This window comes from Vigna unguiculata, chromosome 5 (assembly GCF_004118075.2).
Source record: "Vigna unguiculata cultivar IT97K-499-35 chromosome 5, ASM411807v1, whole genome shotgun sequence".
NCBI classification, from domain to species: domain Eukaryota; kingdom Viridiplantae; phylum Streptophyta; class Magnoliopsida; order Fabales; family Fabaceae; genus Vigna; species Vigna unguiculata.
Window position 1 is genome coordinate 5,359,257 of NC_040283.1, and position 18,383 is coordinate 5,377,639.

General features: G+C 33.4%; 2 protein-coding genes across 4 annotated transcripts; one reads left to right on the forward strand and one right to left on the reverse strand.

The window, feature by feature from the left end:
* Window positions 1-747: 747 nt before the first annotated feature.
* Window positions 748-4,261, forward strand: LOC114186059 (ferric reduction oxidase 2-like). 2 transcript variants are annotated; one of them, XM_028074059.1, is made up of 8 exons: window positions 748-991; window positions 1,065-1,170; window positions 1,266-1,457; window positions 1,558-1,792; window positions 2,462-2,789; window positions 2,894-3,137; window positions 3,228-3,922; window positions 4,072-4,261. In XM_028074059.1, the coding sequence occupies exons 1-8, from the start codon at window positions 799-801 to the stop codon at window positions 4,209-4,211; spliced, it is 2,133 nt and encodes a 710-aa protein (XP_027929860.1). In that variant the 5' UTR covers window positions 748-798; the 3' UTR covers window positions 4,212-4,261. The 2 variants fall into 2 exon arrangements, with proteins under 2 accessions (XP_027929860.1, XP_027929861.1); XM_028074060.1 differs by having other exon boundaries at window positions 1,269-1,457.
* A 1,591-nt stretch (window positions 4,262-5,852) lies between these two features.
* On the reverse strand, window positions 5,853-17,607 carry LOC114185002 (RAB6A-GEF complex partner protein 1-like). Of its 2 annotated transcripts, none has more exons than XM_028072470.1 (23): window positions 17,243-17,607; window positions 16,733-16,835; window positions 16,464-16,612; window positions 15,781-15,862; window positions 15,220-15,635; window positions 14,190-14,622; window positions 13,887-14,110; window positions 13,442-13,637; window positions 13,155-13,300; window positions 12,587-12,761; window positions 12,397-12,450; window positions 11,404-11,583; window positions 10,379-10,491; window positions 9,522-9,701; window positions 9,338-9,395; window positions 9,004-9,063; window positions 8,873-8,914; window positions 8,645-8,772; window positions 8,419-8,554; window positions 8,249-8,326; window positions 7,128-7,244; window positions 6,426-6,488; window positions 5,853-6,328 (listed from the first exon to the last, which is right to left on the reverse strand). In XM_028072470.1, exons 1-23 carry the CDS (start codon window positions 17,374-17,376, stop codon window positions 6,242-6,244), a joined length of 3,354 nt encoding a protein of 1,117 aa, XP_027928271.1. In that variant the 5' UTR covers window positions 17,377-17,607; the 3' UTR covers window positions 5,853-6,241. The 2 variants fall into 2 exon arrangements, with proteins under 2 accessions (XP_027928271.1, XP_027928268.1); XM_028072467.1 differs by having other exon boundaries at window positions 16,733-16,840.
* Window positions 17,608-18,383: the final 776 nt, after the last annotated feature.

The window sequence follows — 18,383 nt, forward strand, 5'->3', positions numbered from 1 at the left end:
AAAAAAAAAGTGTATAAGGTGTAAACAAAACTCCACACACGCCTACACACTTGAAACACGCGCAGACCAACATCAATTTTTTTCAGGCACGAGCCTACGAAGCGTGGTGTTCTTAGTTATTAACCGCAAAATTTTCAGTTAAAGTGATCCAAAGTTATCTTTGATTATTATTCCTACTTTGACTCAGCATCCAATTCTCTCAACACTCACCATTCATTCTAATCCCCAACCAAATGAACATAACACCCAACCTCGCTTATATACACCCAAATATATGGTGTGTTCTACTTTTCAGACACCATCTCAGCTGGAACAATTCACCACACTCAAGAGGTTAACCTTCCATGATGGTTTTTTGTAACAGACTCTAATGTATAGTACTATATTTTCTAAATAACTGCAACATTGGGACTTCAACTTTGCCTTGTTTTTCATTCCTTCATTCCTGCTAATGTAAAACTAAATGGTGTTGTTAAGTGAAGTTATGGAAAGAAACAACATATGCAGGATTATATCTTTATATAAATAAAGACATTATTGTTCTATCCGAATTCCTCGTAATATGGTCTTGTAATAACTTTATCATTGTGTGTTTTTTATTTTCTCATCATAATTTGTGATATTAATGGCTTTAGTTTTCACAAACAGACACGAAAGTAATTGCCACTGATCATATATATATATATATATATATATATATATATATATGTTAGTTTATTTTCTCTGTACAAACTGTGTCACCATTGTTTCTTGTGTAGAGTATAAGTCAGAAGAAGAGAAGGGAAAGAGAAAGCAAAGATGAATGTGGAAGTGGAGAAAAAGACGCTATCTGAAGAAAAATATGGCAGGGTTGAATCTGTCATAAGGTGGTTGGTGGTGGTTGTGTTTGTGGGATGGATTTTCGTGTGGATAATGACTCCCACAAACACTTACCAGCAAAAATGGAAGCATCGTCTTCAAGAAAAGACTGAATCTGTTTTTGGTGCACAAGGTCTCTTTCTGAGCAAATTCACTTGGTGTTTATATTAGATATCCAAAGTCCAAATAATGATCATCTTTTGCAGGTGCAAGGCTTCTGGTTTACACTTGTCCAATCTTGTTCATAGCTGCTTTGGGATGTGTCTACGTCCACATAGTCAAAAAAGGAAAGGGTTCCAACATGGAAAAAAGGTCCAATATTTTCTCATTCTTCAAACCCCCCATTTCGATCTTATCATATTTGTTCTGCAAAGTGCTTTACTTTGTTAAATTTGGTTCATGAACAGCAGAAAGAAACACGAGGTATCCATATGGAAGCGTTTGGTGCTTGTGAGAGGTCCTCTTGGCATAGTTTCTGTCACAGAACTGGCCTTCTTGTCTATGTTCATTGTTCTCCTCTTATGGTCCTTTTCAATCTATCTGCACAATGGCTTTGCCAAAATCACCCACAAATTAGCAGCAGAACAAGGTGTAAAACTGTAAGAACATTCTTATCAAACACTTAAATTTCAACAACTAGATGGTTGGTTACAAAACATGATCAAGGTTTAGACTTAGTTTTATATGCGTTTTTTGCAGCTGGGAGAAGAGACTAGCTAGTGCAGCTGTGAAGTTGGGTTTGGTTGGGAACATATGTTTGGCATTCTTGTTTTTCCCAGTTGTTCGTAGTTCCTCAGTGCTACCATTACTTGGACTAACACAAGAGAGTTGCATCAAATACCATATTTGGCTAGGACACATTGCCATGACCCTTTTCACTGCTCATGGTATTCTTTTCATTATCTATTGGGCACTTACTCATCAACTTTCAAAGGTTCATCTTCATATCCTTATGCTACTACATATCTCTTTCCTTTGGTGCCTTTTGAAATGTGAGTAAGTCGTAAATGTTAAATATAAGTTCTATAAATTTTAAAATACCAAGTATATTTAATGTTTTCTTCATTGAATAGTAGTTAAACTGTGGAAGTCGTTGCAATAAGAAATTATTACTATCACCAGAACAGTTAATGTATTGATGAAACTTCTAAAAAGTAGTGTACCAAATGCAATAAACGGAGATAATTTATTTTCTTGGGAACGTGAAGAAGATAAAGAGTGAATAGGGAATACACTGAAAATAATCAATAATCCATTGAAACGAGTGCTCACTCTCACTGTTCACACTCAAGGATATAAATGTTTTCTTTTCTGATAAATCAAACAACAATAGCTTATTGCATATAACAGAAAGTAGCTCCGGTGGTAATAACAATGTAAAACTGTGATTTAAATATAGCTTATTATCATTCATATGAAGCATATAAATTAAATTTCTGTAACAAGAGTCTTAGAAACCATGACATGACTTTTATTGACAGTGTAAAAAGATCAAAGTAGCAAGCAATACACATGGACTCTAATTCATAGTTCAATTTGACATATACTTTGTTGTCTTGTCTTTGGAGACATGATTGTATTTTATGTTGGAGCTATGAAGCAGATGCTGGAATGGAAAAGAATAGGGATTTCAAATGTAAGTGGAGAGGTATCTCTGGTTGCTGGTTTGTTGATGTGGATTGCAGCAATCCCTCGTATTAGGCGTAAAGCTTTTGAGGTCTTCTTCTACACTCACTACCTCTACATCCTCTTCATTGTCTTCTTCATTTTTCACGTTGGCTTCTCCTATGCATGCACCATGCTCCCAGCTTTCTACCTCTTCTTAGTTGATCGCTACCTAAGGTTTCTGCAATCAAGATACCAAGTTCCTTTGATTTCTGCTCGTGTTTTGCCTTGTAAAACTCTACAACTCAACTTCTCCAAGACCCATGGTATATATAATTAACACAATGTCACTACATGTTGTTGTGAACTCTATACAAAATATGATGATACTTTAGTAAGATATTATGTGACATGTTTTGGATTTTGGCAGGTTTAACTTATAGTCCTACAAGTATTATGTTCATAAATATACCAAGCATATCGAAGCTACAGTGGCATCCATTTACCATTACTTCTAATAGTAATTTGGAGCCAGAAGTGTTGAGTGTTGTTATCAAAAGTGAAGGAACTTGGTCCCAGAAACTCTACCAGATGCTCTCAACCCCTTCAGCAATTGATCATCTCAGTGTCTCTGTTGAAGGTCCATATGGACCTGCATCAACCAACTATCTGAGGTCTGCATAATGAAATTTACATGCAATTTGTTGCACCCTTTCACTTGTAGCTTCATATCTGAAAATGTTTTGATTTCCTCATATAACTAGGTATGACACTCTTGTGATGGTTAGTGGAGGGAGTGGAATCACCCCCTTTATCTCCAACATTCGGGAGCTAATGTATTTGAACACAGCATTCATATGCAGAACCCCAAAAGTTATCCTAATATGTGCATTCAAGAACTCTTCCTATCTCTCAATGCTGGATCTGATCCTTCCAAATTCTGGCACCCCATTTGATATTTCTAACATGCAACTACAAATTGAGGCCTACATCACAAGAAAGGAAGAGCATGAATTGGAAAGTCAAACTCACCTTCAAGATATAAGGTTCAAACCCAAGGCAACAGATGCACCCATATCTGCTATTTTAGGTCCTAACAGTTGGCTATGGCTTTGTGCTATAATCTCATCCTCGTTCATTATTTTCCTTGTCCTAATTGGGATCATTACACGATACATCATTTTCCCTGTAGAATACAATTCTAATAAAATATTTTCACAATCTTTGGGGTCATTCCTCAGCATGTTAGCCATATGTGTGTCCATAACAATGGCTGCTAGTGTAGCTGTTGTTTGGAACAAGAAACACAACGATATAGAAGCAAAGCAGATTCAGAACTTAGAAGGGTCATCATCAGAGGTGAATGTTAATGGAGGAGATAAAGAAGTTGAAAGCCTACCCCACCAATTCCTTGTTCAAGCTACAAAAGTGCATTTTGATGTAAGACCTGATCTGAGAAGTAAGTCATTTACGTATCATTTCAAGGGTATAATGCGTTTTAGAACTCTAAAAATCTAGTCAGAAATAGTTTTCATTCACACATTTTAAACATGGCCAAGAAATTCATCAATCAAAAGTTTTTTCTTTTTTCTTTTTCTCATTTTCCAGGAATGCTAATGGAAGTTGAAGGAACAAGAGTTGGAGTTTTTGTTTCGGGACCCAAGAAGATGAAGCAGGAGGTTGCAGCCATTTGTTCGTCTGGTTTAGCAGAAAATCTCCATTTTGAGTCTTATAGCTTTAGCTGGTAATTTTATAGGAACTTGTAAATTAGCTACTATATAGAAATAGTTAGGTTCTAATCATTGCTTATAAGAAATTTATTATAAAAAAAGCAAATAAAATTTCAGTTAAAAATTGTGATTAATGGAATGTGAATCAGTGGAGGATATGGTTGAAAAGATGATGAGAATCTATCATGGCATTGGATTTTCTTACGTTATATGAAGGTAAGGTGGCATTAATCTAATTAAGAATAGAAAAAAGACACGCCACTTTTTATTTTACTTCTTTAAAATCCATTTTAATTATAAAATATTATATTTAACTAATAAAGATAAATATAAATAGAATAAGAATATTTATGATTGTTAAATAGAAATATAAAAGAATGATAATGTCAAACTCATTCATGGTCCTAGAAAATTGATATTCCATTTTTTGTCCTTAATTTTTTTTTTCATGAAAACAATTGATATTTTGTCTAATGTCTTGTTACAAAAGTAAAGTACACGTGGTAAAACAGTTCGATTTTGTTTTGTGCAGCTATTATTGACTTTACTAGTAATGAGTTGGAATAGACTGGAATTTTAATTTTCTGACATGTTAATTTCTTTAATTTTATTACTTTTTATTTGAAGTAAAAAGTATATTTTATATGTTTAATAATATTGTTACATTTAAATATTAAATTACTTTATTACAGTAATAATTTAAATTTAAATTTTGTAGTATTAATAATTTGAATTACAAAATTATCACATATTTATATTTTTAAAATAATATAATAAAAGTAATATTTAAAAAAAATATTTAAATTTTAAGTGAAAATACGGGTTAGGAAGATTGAAAATATCATTACAGCCTACTAAATTAGTGGCGAATACAGGTTTAATTTATTTTGTCACTCCTATCCAATTTGTAATTTTTTTTGAGAAAATAGTCACTGCATTAATATTATAAATAATTTTAAAATCAATAAGTAATTGGTAAGTTTTTATTAGTTAATTGACCATAAAAAATTAGAGATATATACAAACAGAGTTTAATCAAACATTATATAATCCAATAAAAAATTATTGTAGCACCACCCATATTTACTTTGATTCAGTTAGTTATAAAAGAGTGCCAAAGAACTTGAATATTGAAAAAAAAAAATTGCTGGACCAAGTTTTATTTATTGTGACTTTCTTAGAAGCAGGAATGATTTTCCTACTTTTCAATTTCTCTGTACCTTTGTTTTTCATTTATGATATACATTTGATATCTTGTAAATTATTTGTGAAATTTGAGGAATCAATTTTGATGAGATACTATGTTTCGGCAGTGATGCTTTAACACAACCTTTTCATAAGAAATACTACATTTTTTAATAATTTTTAAACTAATTACATTTAAACAAAGAAAAAATATGAAATTCATTATTCTAAAGTGAATGATTTCATAGAATAGCCTGCTGCAACATCAAAACAATGTTTTTATGGAGAGAAAAAGCATATTCAAATCTAACAATCGTATTGAAATTCGTAAAAATACTTCTAGTAACTCGAAACCTCACATGCATTTGTTTATATGAAATAATGCAATGTATAAAATAAAAGCAAGTCAAAATGTAGCATAGAACAGGAAATAGAAGTGTAGAAAGAAACTGAAGGAAGAATTGAAGGATGAAGTGAATTATGGGAGAAAAACAAGTGCATAAATTCTACTATGAATGTTAGGCTGATCAACGGCATATAACTAATATATACAGCGAGATCTGTTTATGCTTTTACAAAAACACATGTTACAAAATGTGGTCAAAAGTGAAAAGAATAGTGAAATCCTCAGACATGCACAAGCCTCCCTACACATATTTCTAACCTCTATCTACATGTACTATATTCTGGATTCATTGGATTAACACCATAAAATAACTCGTTGCCAACAACATGGTAATAACTTGGTATTCTGGTCCCCACAATCATATCCAAGGGAAAGGATGCATAGTCCTTACGTGTGACGTGATCAATCAGAAAACCATCCAATCAGCAGGAATCAAATGTGAGATTTATATTCACTTTTACTTTCTTTCTACATTTGAAACTGATGAAAGTCTCTGTTCCAGGTCTGCCAGCAAATCTTGATATTCTGTAAATGCTGGGTGTGACTGTTGTGCAAACAAAACAGATAGGAACATCATATTTAGTTCATTCAAGTCTACATGTCATCATGCCAACACAATAACCTACAACAAATAGATATACCTCCATAGTGGTGCTGTACGTTTTCCACAACCGAACATCATGTCTGAACAAGTCAAAAAGAACCTGAAAAATCTCAAAACAATACACTTGTCAACAAAAGTGAACCCTTTCTAAAATGGAAAAAGATCCACATGTGACAAAAACTTGGAGAACGTGCTTTACACAAGTCACATAGGTATTTTGAATTCATCACATAGAACGATAGAGAATAGAGATGTAAACCATAGGTTCAAGCAAGGGTAGATCAATTAGAGTGCTTTAAGGGTTATATAACAAAAAGGTAACACTCAAACTCAAAGGAAAATTTTACCACAACCATAAGGCCTAAAATGTCATATGGATGGGATTAGGAATATATTAGAAAAAAGGTTGGGGTAGTACCTACGATGGAAAAGATGGAAAAAAAGTCATGTTAGCTGATTCAGACATGCATGATGATGAGTGATGAAGGCCCCACCCAGAAAAGAAAGTATATTTAAGGGCTTGTTTATTTTACATTCAGAAACAATAACTCCCACCAAGTTCCAATGTAAAATTTGGGTACAAATCCCAATTACGCTCTATAATTCATAACCCATTGCATTAAACTTGCCAAATCTCTCTCTTCTTTCTTTGGCTTATAATTTCAACATTAGTTTTGATGAATTCATCTCAGCATAATTTCAGATCTTCCTGTCCTGTACAGACAAAAGTCAAACATACCTCAGAACGTCTTAAGAGAGTAGCCAGGACAACTATCCATTCCTTAAACTTCACAGAGCACATATGTGCCAGGAGAAAATCAGCATCCAAGCGGCTCTGTAATGTTCCCATTTGAAACTGATAACAAAAAATATTTTCAATAATGGAGAAAAACAAAACTAAACAAAATATCAGTATAGATCTATAGAAGCTCATGCCAAATGATCATTGCGTATTCAAAATTGACTTCAGAAATCAGTTACCCCTTTTGAGACCTTAATCATGATACATGGTTCTTTATTTATTTTAGGGTTAAATATGTTTTTGGTCCCTTAACTTTTAGTAAATTTTGGAATTAGTCCATTTTGAAACTTTGGACCAATTTAGTCCTTGATCTTTCGAAATACGTGGATTTAGTCTTTTTAATCAAATTTTGGTAGGTTTATTGGATGTTTCGTACGCATTTCAGGATTGTATTTGAGTTGTTTATATTGTTTGACACATTTTTGCTTTAATGTTAAGTCAAATACTATTATGAAACGTGCTTGAAATGTCAAATAAACTTAACAAAATTTGATTAAAAGGACTAAATCCACGCATTTCAAAATATGGAGGACTAAATTGGTCCAAAGTTTCAAAATAGACTAATTCCAAAATTCATTGAAAGTTAAGGGACCAAAAACATATTTAACCCTTTATTTTATTAAGATATAGCTAAAGAAAGCATCACTATGAGAACATAACATCGCATTTAGGTTGGTACCTCATATCTCACCAATCAACTACTCTCCCAAGGATATGTCTATAAAAGAGAAAAAGAAACAACTATAGAAAAAAATCATGGGGAACCAAACAAAAATCCATGAATCAAGAAAATCTATACTCCGGCAAACCTATTCTAAGAAAATCAAAACTTAAACAGAATAAGCCCATGTCTATACCACAAAAACTTGTACCAAAATATAGCAGGCCACAGAAACAGTTTGTAGTATTATCAGAGAATACAAATAAAGCTTGAGTGAATAAAACAAGGAAAGGTACACCAAGAATCAGATTTTATGCATCAACAACTATAAAAAGAGAGATTGAAAGAGAAAAGGTGATGGAAAAACCAATGAAATGGAAATGCTAAAATCCAAAACCTTTTGGCTTATTAGTTCAAGCCCAGAAGCAAAATTCTCCAACCGTGCACTCCCTTCTTTTTCGCGTTGTAGATACTCCTACAATTGATACCATTGAACAATTTAAAACACTTAAAACTAGAAAGAAAGTTATCTCAGGGACTAGAACAAATCAATCATTAAGATCTTACCACTAAACCAAATTGAGTGCCTTTTACAAATGCAACAAGCTTGGAGAGCTCTTTCCCAGCCATCAGGTAACTAGCATGATTTTCTAAAATATTCTTGACAGAGGTAACATGGGCACTTTGTTCTTTGAATGAGGAGCTGCTCCAGAGGTAATTACTAGTTAGTATGGCTGGAAACTGTGATGGTAGAGCAACCAAAAAAATACAATTGCCTAAAGTTTAAATGAACCTTTTATCTGATGATTGCTTCCTCTCAATAGAACGAAAAAGAAAATAGCCTAAAAATTTTGGAGACAGTTTATCTGAATCAATTGATGCTTGGTCATACTCCCGACCAGATCTCAGCAAGAACCGCACCTTAAAACCCAAAAAAAATAGTTAACAAAGACGGAACTTGTACAAGATTTATTACTTGACCAGAAAAAATGAATAGTCCAATGGCCTTTCAAAATAATACCAGCTCCCCAGCAAGCTCATACAATGATTCATCAAGTGTTGCCTGTAGAATTTTGATAATCACATTATTGATGTAACTAAAGTTCATTAAATAAAACCAAAAAGAAAAACTTAAGCAATCAAACCCCAAACCTGTAATAACCGTAAAGCACAGTACTGACTGACAGCAGGACCTTCCAGTTTGGCGATGACCTGTTTTATTCATGTGAAATTTATTAAATTTAACTAAGCAAGTCTAAAATATACTTAATATGATATCATATCAGAAAAAAAAAAATCCTATTTGTATTTGAAGAGTAACAGTGCACCATGTGAGAGAATAGTCTAACAAGTCAGAGAATTTAAAACCTAATAAATGTCAGAATTGTCATCCTTAATGCAACATTCAATTCATAAACCAATTCTGTCAGAAAGGAGAACCCTGGCATGAATAAAGGGACTATTGAGAAAGGCAAGTGAGTCTTACAAGTATATAACATGCTGCAGTGCGGTACCATCTACGTTGAAAGCATTCCTCAAACAATCTATACAGTGAGCCCCAAAAGAATTAGACATCCAAAATATACAATGAACAAACATTTACAACACAGTTTCACATAGTAATCAAAGTTGAAATTAAAATGAAAACTATAGATGCTAGAAGGACATACTCAGTTGATCTTCCAGCAGCAGCAAACAAATCTGCCCAATGACGACCATCTGTTTTTCTTGCAACACTTACAACAACATCAAGGTACTCTGGAAAATTCCTGATCAGGTCACAGGTCTTCTCTAAAAGAGAGCTTTTAGCATGTTTAACAACTGAGATCTGGTTCCTGCTCACATTTGGCCTGGAATAATTGGCTTGACAATTATTAAACAGCTAACACAAAAACTATGAGGCAACTAAGTTTTACTCCAACTATCAAACTTCCTCAGCTCAAATTAATATCATATTTCAGATTACAGGAATGACCTGATTATGAGATTAAGTCCTATTGATATCATTAATGAGGGCAGGTAACTTTCAAAGTGTTTGAGGTTTATAACTTCTAGACAGGTTTTCAGTCTGAAGAAAATTAAAGTATTGATCTAAGCAATTAAACTCTGTTTTCATAAAGGCTGTTAAAGGTGAATGGCTCCTTTAAGGCACCAAAATCAGCAATGAGCACACAGGATGAAATATTTAAGAAAATGTGAACTTTATCGATCTAACTGTTATATGTAAGGTTCTCATAAATCAAGTCTTACAAAATTCTGAATAATTTAAAAACTAATCAATAACTTCATACAATATCCGATCTAAAACACAAGTAAATAGCTACTATTAGATTAAAGTACACATCTACAAATGCCTAGATATCTAAAATTTGATTTACATGAAAACAAGAATAATATCCCATGATTCAATGATTACATTGATGAAATTTACTTCTTGAAAAGTGTAATTATACATAGTATGCCACTTAACTAGTGTTCATTGATCCTGTCCCATTTTTAGAGTATTAACATTTCCAGATTGAAGTACCTGGATATATCTGCTTCAAATACTGTAAAAAGGAGCCACTCTAGACAATGTGAAAAATGAGGCTTCTCGGCTGATAGCTCTGCCAGCCTTAAAGCTTCCTCAATTTTGTCCCTCTGGAAGAAACATAAATGAACAGGAAATAATCAGATAAATATTTCTTTTCCCTATAGAACAAGAGTTTATAAAGAGAACAAGGTCCAACGTGCCTCTAAAAAAAATCATAAAAAAAGGAAAGCAACAAAACGAACCCCCAACTTTAAGCAGACAATTGCAGGCTCCCAAAACATTTTTAATGTGACAGGTCTTATATCTTGTTGAATCTATTGTTTCATACACAATAGAGGTGAGAAATGAGAAGAGTAGAAATTCAGAGAATAGGCAATCCTTATCAGAAATATAAAAGACATATATGTTCCATCTAGTAGAAAAACAGGACAAAATCTGTTAGACCAATTCAAACATCCTCTGTGATAGTTTTGAACTATTTTCTTATCTAACTCTTATCATGTTTTAAAGCAATGGATCACAAATTGTGCAAATAAGAGTAAAGACTATGAAAAATTCGACAAGAATAAAGATCTCATATATAGTGCCTGAAAGTAAAAAATTGCAATTGTTACCAAACTCCTCAAATATCAACATCAATAATGAAACATTGCAATTTCTCTTTTTCTTTCTTAGATACTTGTTATGTTCATTACATTGTTCATAAGATGCCTAATAGAATATACTTTTACTCCCTTTCTTTAAATTTAATATTCATACATGGCCCCAAGGTGGGGCATATACATGGTAGTCAATCAGAATTCAAATCATAAAGTTGCATCATTTTACGATTATAATCCCTCTGAAGGATTCAAATCGCTCATTTATTGGTCAGTATAGCAAATGGATGCCGTACTAAAAAAAATTCTTTCAAGAATTGAATGAGAAAGGCAACCAAGAGACCAAAATGTCCCAAAAGTAGAATATGAACCAATGGTTAAAGAAATTATAACAATCTTCAATTTAATTCAGTGCAGTACCTGAAGAAGATGGCGTAGTAAGCAGTGTAGTATTGTTTGTGCTTGAGGAGATGGTTCAAAACATGGAAATTCAGCACTTGCTGAAAATGAAATTCTCTGGGAAACACCAACAACTACACCAGCGTTTGGAAGAAGTCCCAAAGGGTAAACTTCACGATCAAACTCAAGCTCTGGGTCCAGCTAAAAATTGTGGCAAATACCAGTAAATTAATTGATTTCAGAACGGAGGAATGACCGAACTTATTTGCTTCAAATGGAATAAATTGTTGTTTTTCTTTACAAGATCTATTATCTACCAGATAAATTGTAAGACAATGCAGCAATTACTCAATAAAGGAAACAAAGTAATGAAGATAAGTCGGACATGCTATGTCTAGTTCATCATTTAGGGTAAAACCAGAGTATTCCAAAGAATATGAAGCCAATCACATACACCAACTATTTATTTATTTTTTACTCAATGTGATCCCTATATTTTTTAAAAGGCTGAATATGATATCTTCCGTTAACGTTAACAACATTTTTGGTCCCTATATTTGTGGCAATGATTCAATTTTTTCCCTTTATTTATTTTTTAGTCAATGTAGTCCCTATATATTTTAAAAGGTTGAATGTGATATCTTCTGTTAGATTAACGTTAACATCATTCCTCCTATTTTGCCCTTGGGATTGGACAATAATTGTGTAAAGAGAGTAGGTGATTGTATCAGCAAACGTCAGCTCATCATCCTCTAAAAGATGTTAACGCTGATCTAATGAAAGGGAAGGGATCATACTGACTCTTTTTAAAAAATATAAGGACCACGTTAGTCAAAATTAAATAAAGGGAAAACATTGAATTATTGCTACAAATATAAGGACCAAAAATGCTATTAAGCCTATAGTACAATATAAACAAAAAGGTCTGAAAGAATGAATACAATATCAAATGAGTATGAAGTAATGCATTCTGTTCAGTGCAGCCTACAAGGTTGTAAACATCCTTCTGCATACCTGTAAGAAATCTTCCTGCTTAAAAGGATCAGCACCTGGAGATGGATACCAAACCTGCAACAATAAACTTCCATGTAAAAAACTATCAGACAAGTAAAGAGGAAATACACCGGAGGGTGAATCAAAGTCATAAACCTCGTCAAATTTAGGGAAGTACATACAGTGAATAGGAAAGATCTCAATGGGTTACCTGCATTCCACGGTGACCGTAATCTAACCATGAAACTTCCTCAATCAAATTTGTTTTATCCTCAGACTGACCACAGGTGACCCAAAATAGTTCAACCGAATCAGTAAGATTTCTCTCCCGTCCATCGTCAAGATCAAGAAGTGAAAGCTCCCCATTTGCCCTCAATATCAAACATCTAGAACAAAAAACACTTTCATGAGGAAACTAATATGCAAATATAATCCCACCTCCTGCATTGGCTGCTTCATCCTAGTTAATATGTCTTGGCAAAAAACATTAAGTAAAATAAATTTCTTTAAGATGAATTATTAGTGAGAGAAAAATAGCACTATTGGCCGTAAAAATAGCAACAAAAACAACAAAGTTTAGGAGGGTATACCTTTTTACTAGCAAGCCAACAACTCATTTAGACGTCATATATGTTTAAATTGTTATGACAATAATTACACGGGATACTTTGTTGTAATGCATCCAGATTCATGGATAGTGGTATTTTGAAATGATTTAATAAGACAAATAGAAAAACAAAGTGGAGAAAGTGAGTAAGGCTGTTCACAAGAACACATACCTTGCTGGCTCTCTTGTTAATGAATCTGATGAAACTGAACTGTAATTGTTTGAAATAGATTCTCTTGGATGTTGATCAGGAATGAATCGCATTGCAGCAGGATGGCTCTTGGCAGTAACAATTGAAAGTTCTCGTACTGCAGAAAGCTGTTTGTCATGTTATCACTTAAAAATGTATAACAATGCAGGATTTATAGAAGAAAATTGAAATAAGAAAGAAAAGGAGCATAACAAGTAATAGTCTTACTCAGGCAAAAACAAAAGAACTATTTGAAAGTATGCATTTACCTGTAAATCTGGATTTCCTGAAGGAGATAATTCACCAAATAATTTCACACGGAATATGTGGACATCAAATGGTCTATAAGTAAGAAGCATATGATCTTGGTACACATCCATCACCATTGGTTTAGCAAGCAATGGTTTCCGACAGAGTAATGAACTTTGGTCAAGGTGATATCTCGGGTAAAAGAGCAATTCATAGCTGAAGATAAAATGAGGAGACACGAGAGACAGTGAATTTAGATCAAAATGGCGTTGCATGATGCTACATAAAGACATAATTTAAATGAGACCTATTTCTTTTCTTGTGTGTGGGCATGTATTAGAGTTAGGCTTTTTCATACAGGCACATTGTTGAACCCCACTTGATTATGAAAGATATTTTTGACAAGCACTAAAATTTGTGAAGTATCAACAGCATGTAACATGTTAAGTGACAAAAGTATCTCACGTGTTGGATGAATCAATATAGTTGCAGACAACAACAATCTTCCCCAACCATAACAAGCCTTTACACTGAATCTTTTGCTCTTGTGTAACATCTCCAAATACTCTCCATCTTTTCAGTCGTATATCATACAATATCAAACCATGAAGACCAGCAATAGCTAAGTACATCCCATCCTGGCTAGCTGCCACATGTTGAACTGGCCAGTTTTGTGAAATATAAGAAACCTGCAAAAACTTTTCAACTTTAGAATAGATATCCATACAGCAAATTACGTGTTCACAAATTGACAATCAAACACATAACTGGAAGCTTAAGATGTAGCATTTTAAGTTCATCAGTCTCTTCTGACTGCACAATGAGTAAACGGTCTTCTCCATAAATCACTTGACGGATATATGTAGTGCCTGAAACACCTCTGCTAAGACAGCATTTCCCAAATGAGAATGATAGAATTCTCCCCGAACACCCCTCCTCAATAGCATAAATTCTATATCCATATTCATCCCACTGCATCAGTGAGGTACCACCCATCAATGGTTCATACTTACAATCATGGTTTTGTTTAGAAGTTGGAGAAGACATGGAACTTAAGCCTATTTGTCGTACAGTTGACATCAAGCGACAACCAGAAACGGACCAAACTGTAAGCCCCCTTAACTTCCACCCGACTGCAAAAGCGGAATTATCAGGTGTCCAAGCAATGCAACTAACAGGACCAGTGTCATCCATTGAATATCTGCAATATAATATTTCAAGCCATCAAACCAAACTCCATCTAAAAAAAAGAAAATACTCCTCTAGAGTGAGTTTGTATCTGAAGTGCACAAATAAGAGTGTACCTACACTTCATTTTAAAAAAGTATATATCATGATCTTACCACATTCAAATTCAGTGGTGGATACATCCTTATTTGTGCAATTCATAGATAAGCTCATTTTAGAGGAGCCTTATCTGTAAATGACATTCAACACAAGTCCCAATATACTGATGAGATAAGATAACATCGAGATAATATCACTATAGTCATATTTCTTCTTCCCCTCTGAAATTGCATGCATTCAATAGAAACAAAGAAATGTAATTTCATTTGGATGACTAGTTATGGAATAACTTAGGGTGTGCTGATCTTTCTAATAATGTTAACTGTGGCTATACACTTTCAAAACATAAAAAAAGAATGAGATAGCATTAGCATCTAGGACTCATAAAAACACATTAAACCAGGTATTTATTCATAATCTTCGGGAGAACTTGTCTGTCAAGCTCGGAGAAGTAGATCATGAAGGTTTCAATCTGATGCTGATTTATTAATGTATAATAAACAAAACTTACCCCCAGTCATACAAAGAGACTGCACGTATAAGTGATACTGATTCTGCCAAATCATACAACTCCACTGTTCCTCTTTTAGTACCAACAGCAAGAATTTGCTGCTCTAGAGCTACTGAGACACAGACAGCATCACCACCAGACAACTTCTTTTCTGCTTTGATACAGTCAACTTGCTTTAGGCCTTTTTTACTCACAGAACATGAGACAAGTTGCCCGTCAGAATACAAGACAAATAGCAACCTCAATGGAAGGCAAAGTTCCAGTTGATTGATTTCAGACTTTCTAGGAATAACGTGATTGAACATAAGAGCCTTCGGGTGAGATTTAGGAGAAAGGCCATTCTCTATTGTAAGTGGCATTTGAGAATAGTCAAAGCTATTAGTGGGTTGTGGATCAAATTCAGAAGCCCCAAAGAACTGTTCAGGAGATCATAAAACGATGGCAATATTGTTAAAAATCAAAAAACAAAAAAGAAAGATTATTGCATACATGGCTGGATATTGCCAGATACCAATGACCATACAATGTCCAAAATTGTTTAGTCTGAGTATTTTAAATTACCTCCCCTTTCCAAGATATACTGTATAAAGTTCCATCAGAAAGTCCAAGTAACATATGTTTGTTATCGCTGATAATATTGCTCCTGACAAAACAGTAGAATAAAGAGAAGTATCAAGATCACACTGCAAATGCCTTAAGATTTAGACTATGATACATAGAGTGAAGCACAGAAATTTGACACTTTCTAGGAAGCATTGAGGAATTACAACATTATTTTATAACTTAGATAAGGCCAGTTAAAATGAAATCATGTAGTCACCCAATTGCAAAAATAATCAAAAATCCATAATATTACACTTACCGTTGATACCAATAGTTACTTTGTAAAGCATTGGCAGTTACACAATCAAATGCATACAGACTTTTACAAGTGGCATATTCTTTGGAGCTAAGATAATACTTCTACTTTTTATTTACAAATTACTAAACTCTCTACTTCTCTCTTCATATCCTATCCATCAGTGAGACATTACACTCAATTTGAACTATCACAAACTAATTAGCATACCTTTGCTGGTTGCATAAAATGGACGATATACAATATTTAATTACTAAGAAAAAATCCTATTCAATTCACATTCCAAAATCCACACACGTAGTAGTTTAATAGTTTTATTCAATCAAATTGATGCATCTCATATACATGAAGAAAATTAGAAAATCAAAACGAGCAGGAAACTTACACAGATAAATCCTTTACTGCAAAAGGAACTTGCTCTGTGAGCAGAAGAGAAATGATAGCTAGGCACAAAGCAGAGGGTTGTCTACCACCCGTGTGTATTCTTTTATCTGAGAACTGGACTTTGAAAATATGAAGAAAGAAGGTAGATGTCTGCAAATTGAAAATATATATGTATAAGGAAGATGAATATGACTTGAAGATTTCTACTTAGAATGTAAAGTTGGTCATTCATAGAATATATCCAATCATGTAAAAGACTAGCAAACTTACAAGAATAGCAATTAATTTGGCATCAGGGCTCCACACGGCCTGCATGTTTTCTCCTTCCCTCTGCAATGAATCTGAATCTCTCTTGTACTTCCCCAATCTCACTCTATGCTGAACCAACAAAAAAATCATAAACACTGTTAAGCCCAAACTCCTTATACCCACATTACAACAATCATCTTTTATCCTAAAATTAAAAATAAATAAACAAAATCCATTACACTCAACTTCAATTACCCACGTTTCAGAAACTCACCTCCATCAAAATCCAGTTCACATTTTTTTCAAAAGAAATAAATATTAACACAATTGAGTATAGTCACAAATTCACAATAAACTCGCCTTGATGAAAACCAGTCCACACACATTAATTCAAACCCGGACACACATTAATTTTCAAACACCCACATTGCAGAATCCCACCTCCAGGAAAACCCATATAAATTCTCTCCAAAAAACAAAAAAATTATACAGAACCCAACCACACAACCGGTCAAACACGGATCCATGTACCTGGGAAGTGCTCCAAAGTTCAAAGTGAGTGGGGGACACAACGAGCAACGTGCGATTGATGACTTTGAGGTACACAATCTTCTGTGCAGATGGAGACAGTCCTTGCTCGAGAGGGATGACCTGGGGCCACCCATATGCCATATACATCTTTTGCCTCTTCTCTTCTCAGATTCGCTTGATTGTTGCAATCTGTGACGGATCTAGAATAAGCACAGCGATATGAGGGACTGCAAAACCGAGATCACGAGCATTTCATGAGAACGCCAATGTTTCAGCTTTGATCCACGATTCGGATTTGCGATTGGGAACAACAACCAAGTTCAACTACAAGGCCATTCCCAACAACACACTGAAAATTAATTTAGAATATGTTTGTATCACAGAAAATTGTATACATAGTAATACTGGTAAAAAAGGGTTAAATATGTTTTTGGTCCCTTAACTTTCAGTGAATTTTGGAATTAGTCCATTTTGAAACTTTGAATCAATTTAGTCCTTCATCTTTTGAAATACGTGGATTTAGTCCTTTTAATTAAATTTTGTTAAGTTTAGTTGACATTTCAAGCGCGTTTCACAATTGTATTTGACTTAACATTAAAGCAAAAATGTGTCAAACGGTATAAACAACTCAAATACAATCCTAAAATGCGTATGAAACGTCAAATAAACCTAACAAAATTTGATTAAAAGGACTAAATCCACATATTCCGAGAGATGAAGGACTAAATTGGTCCAAAGTTTCAAAATTGACTACTTCCAAAATTCACCGAAAGTTAAGGGACCAAAAACATATTTAACCCAATAATAAATTAATACATTGTAATGCCCATTTATCCATCTATATGCCACTTATTGAAGACTTTTATATTAATTTACATTGCCATACAACATATATATAATTTTAATACGTGATTTTTTATTTAATTTACAACAAAATTTGCATATTTGTAGAATTTTATCTTTTAATTATTATTCTTAAAATTTACCACCTATAATATTTGCACGTATAATTTTTTTTTTCTTTTTCTATTTTGATACATATTTTTTAATGATTTTTGCTTTTTTGTTTAATTTTATAAAAAATAAAGAGATTAAAAATACTATTTATAAATATTAAAAGTAAAAATAGTGTGAGTATAAA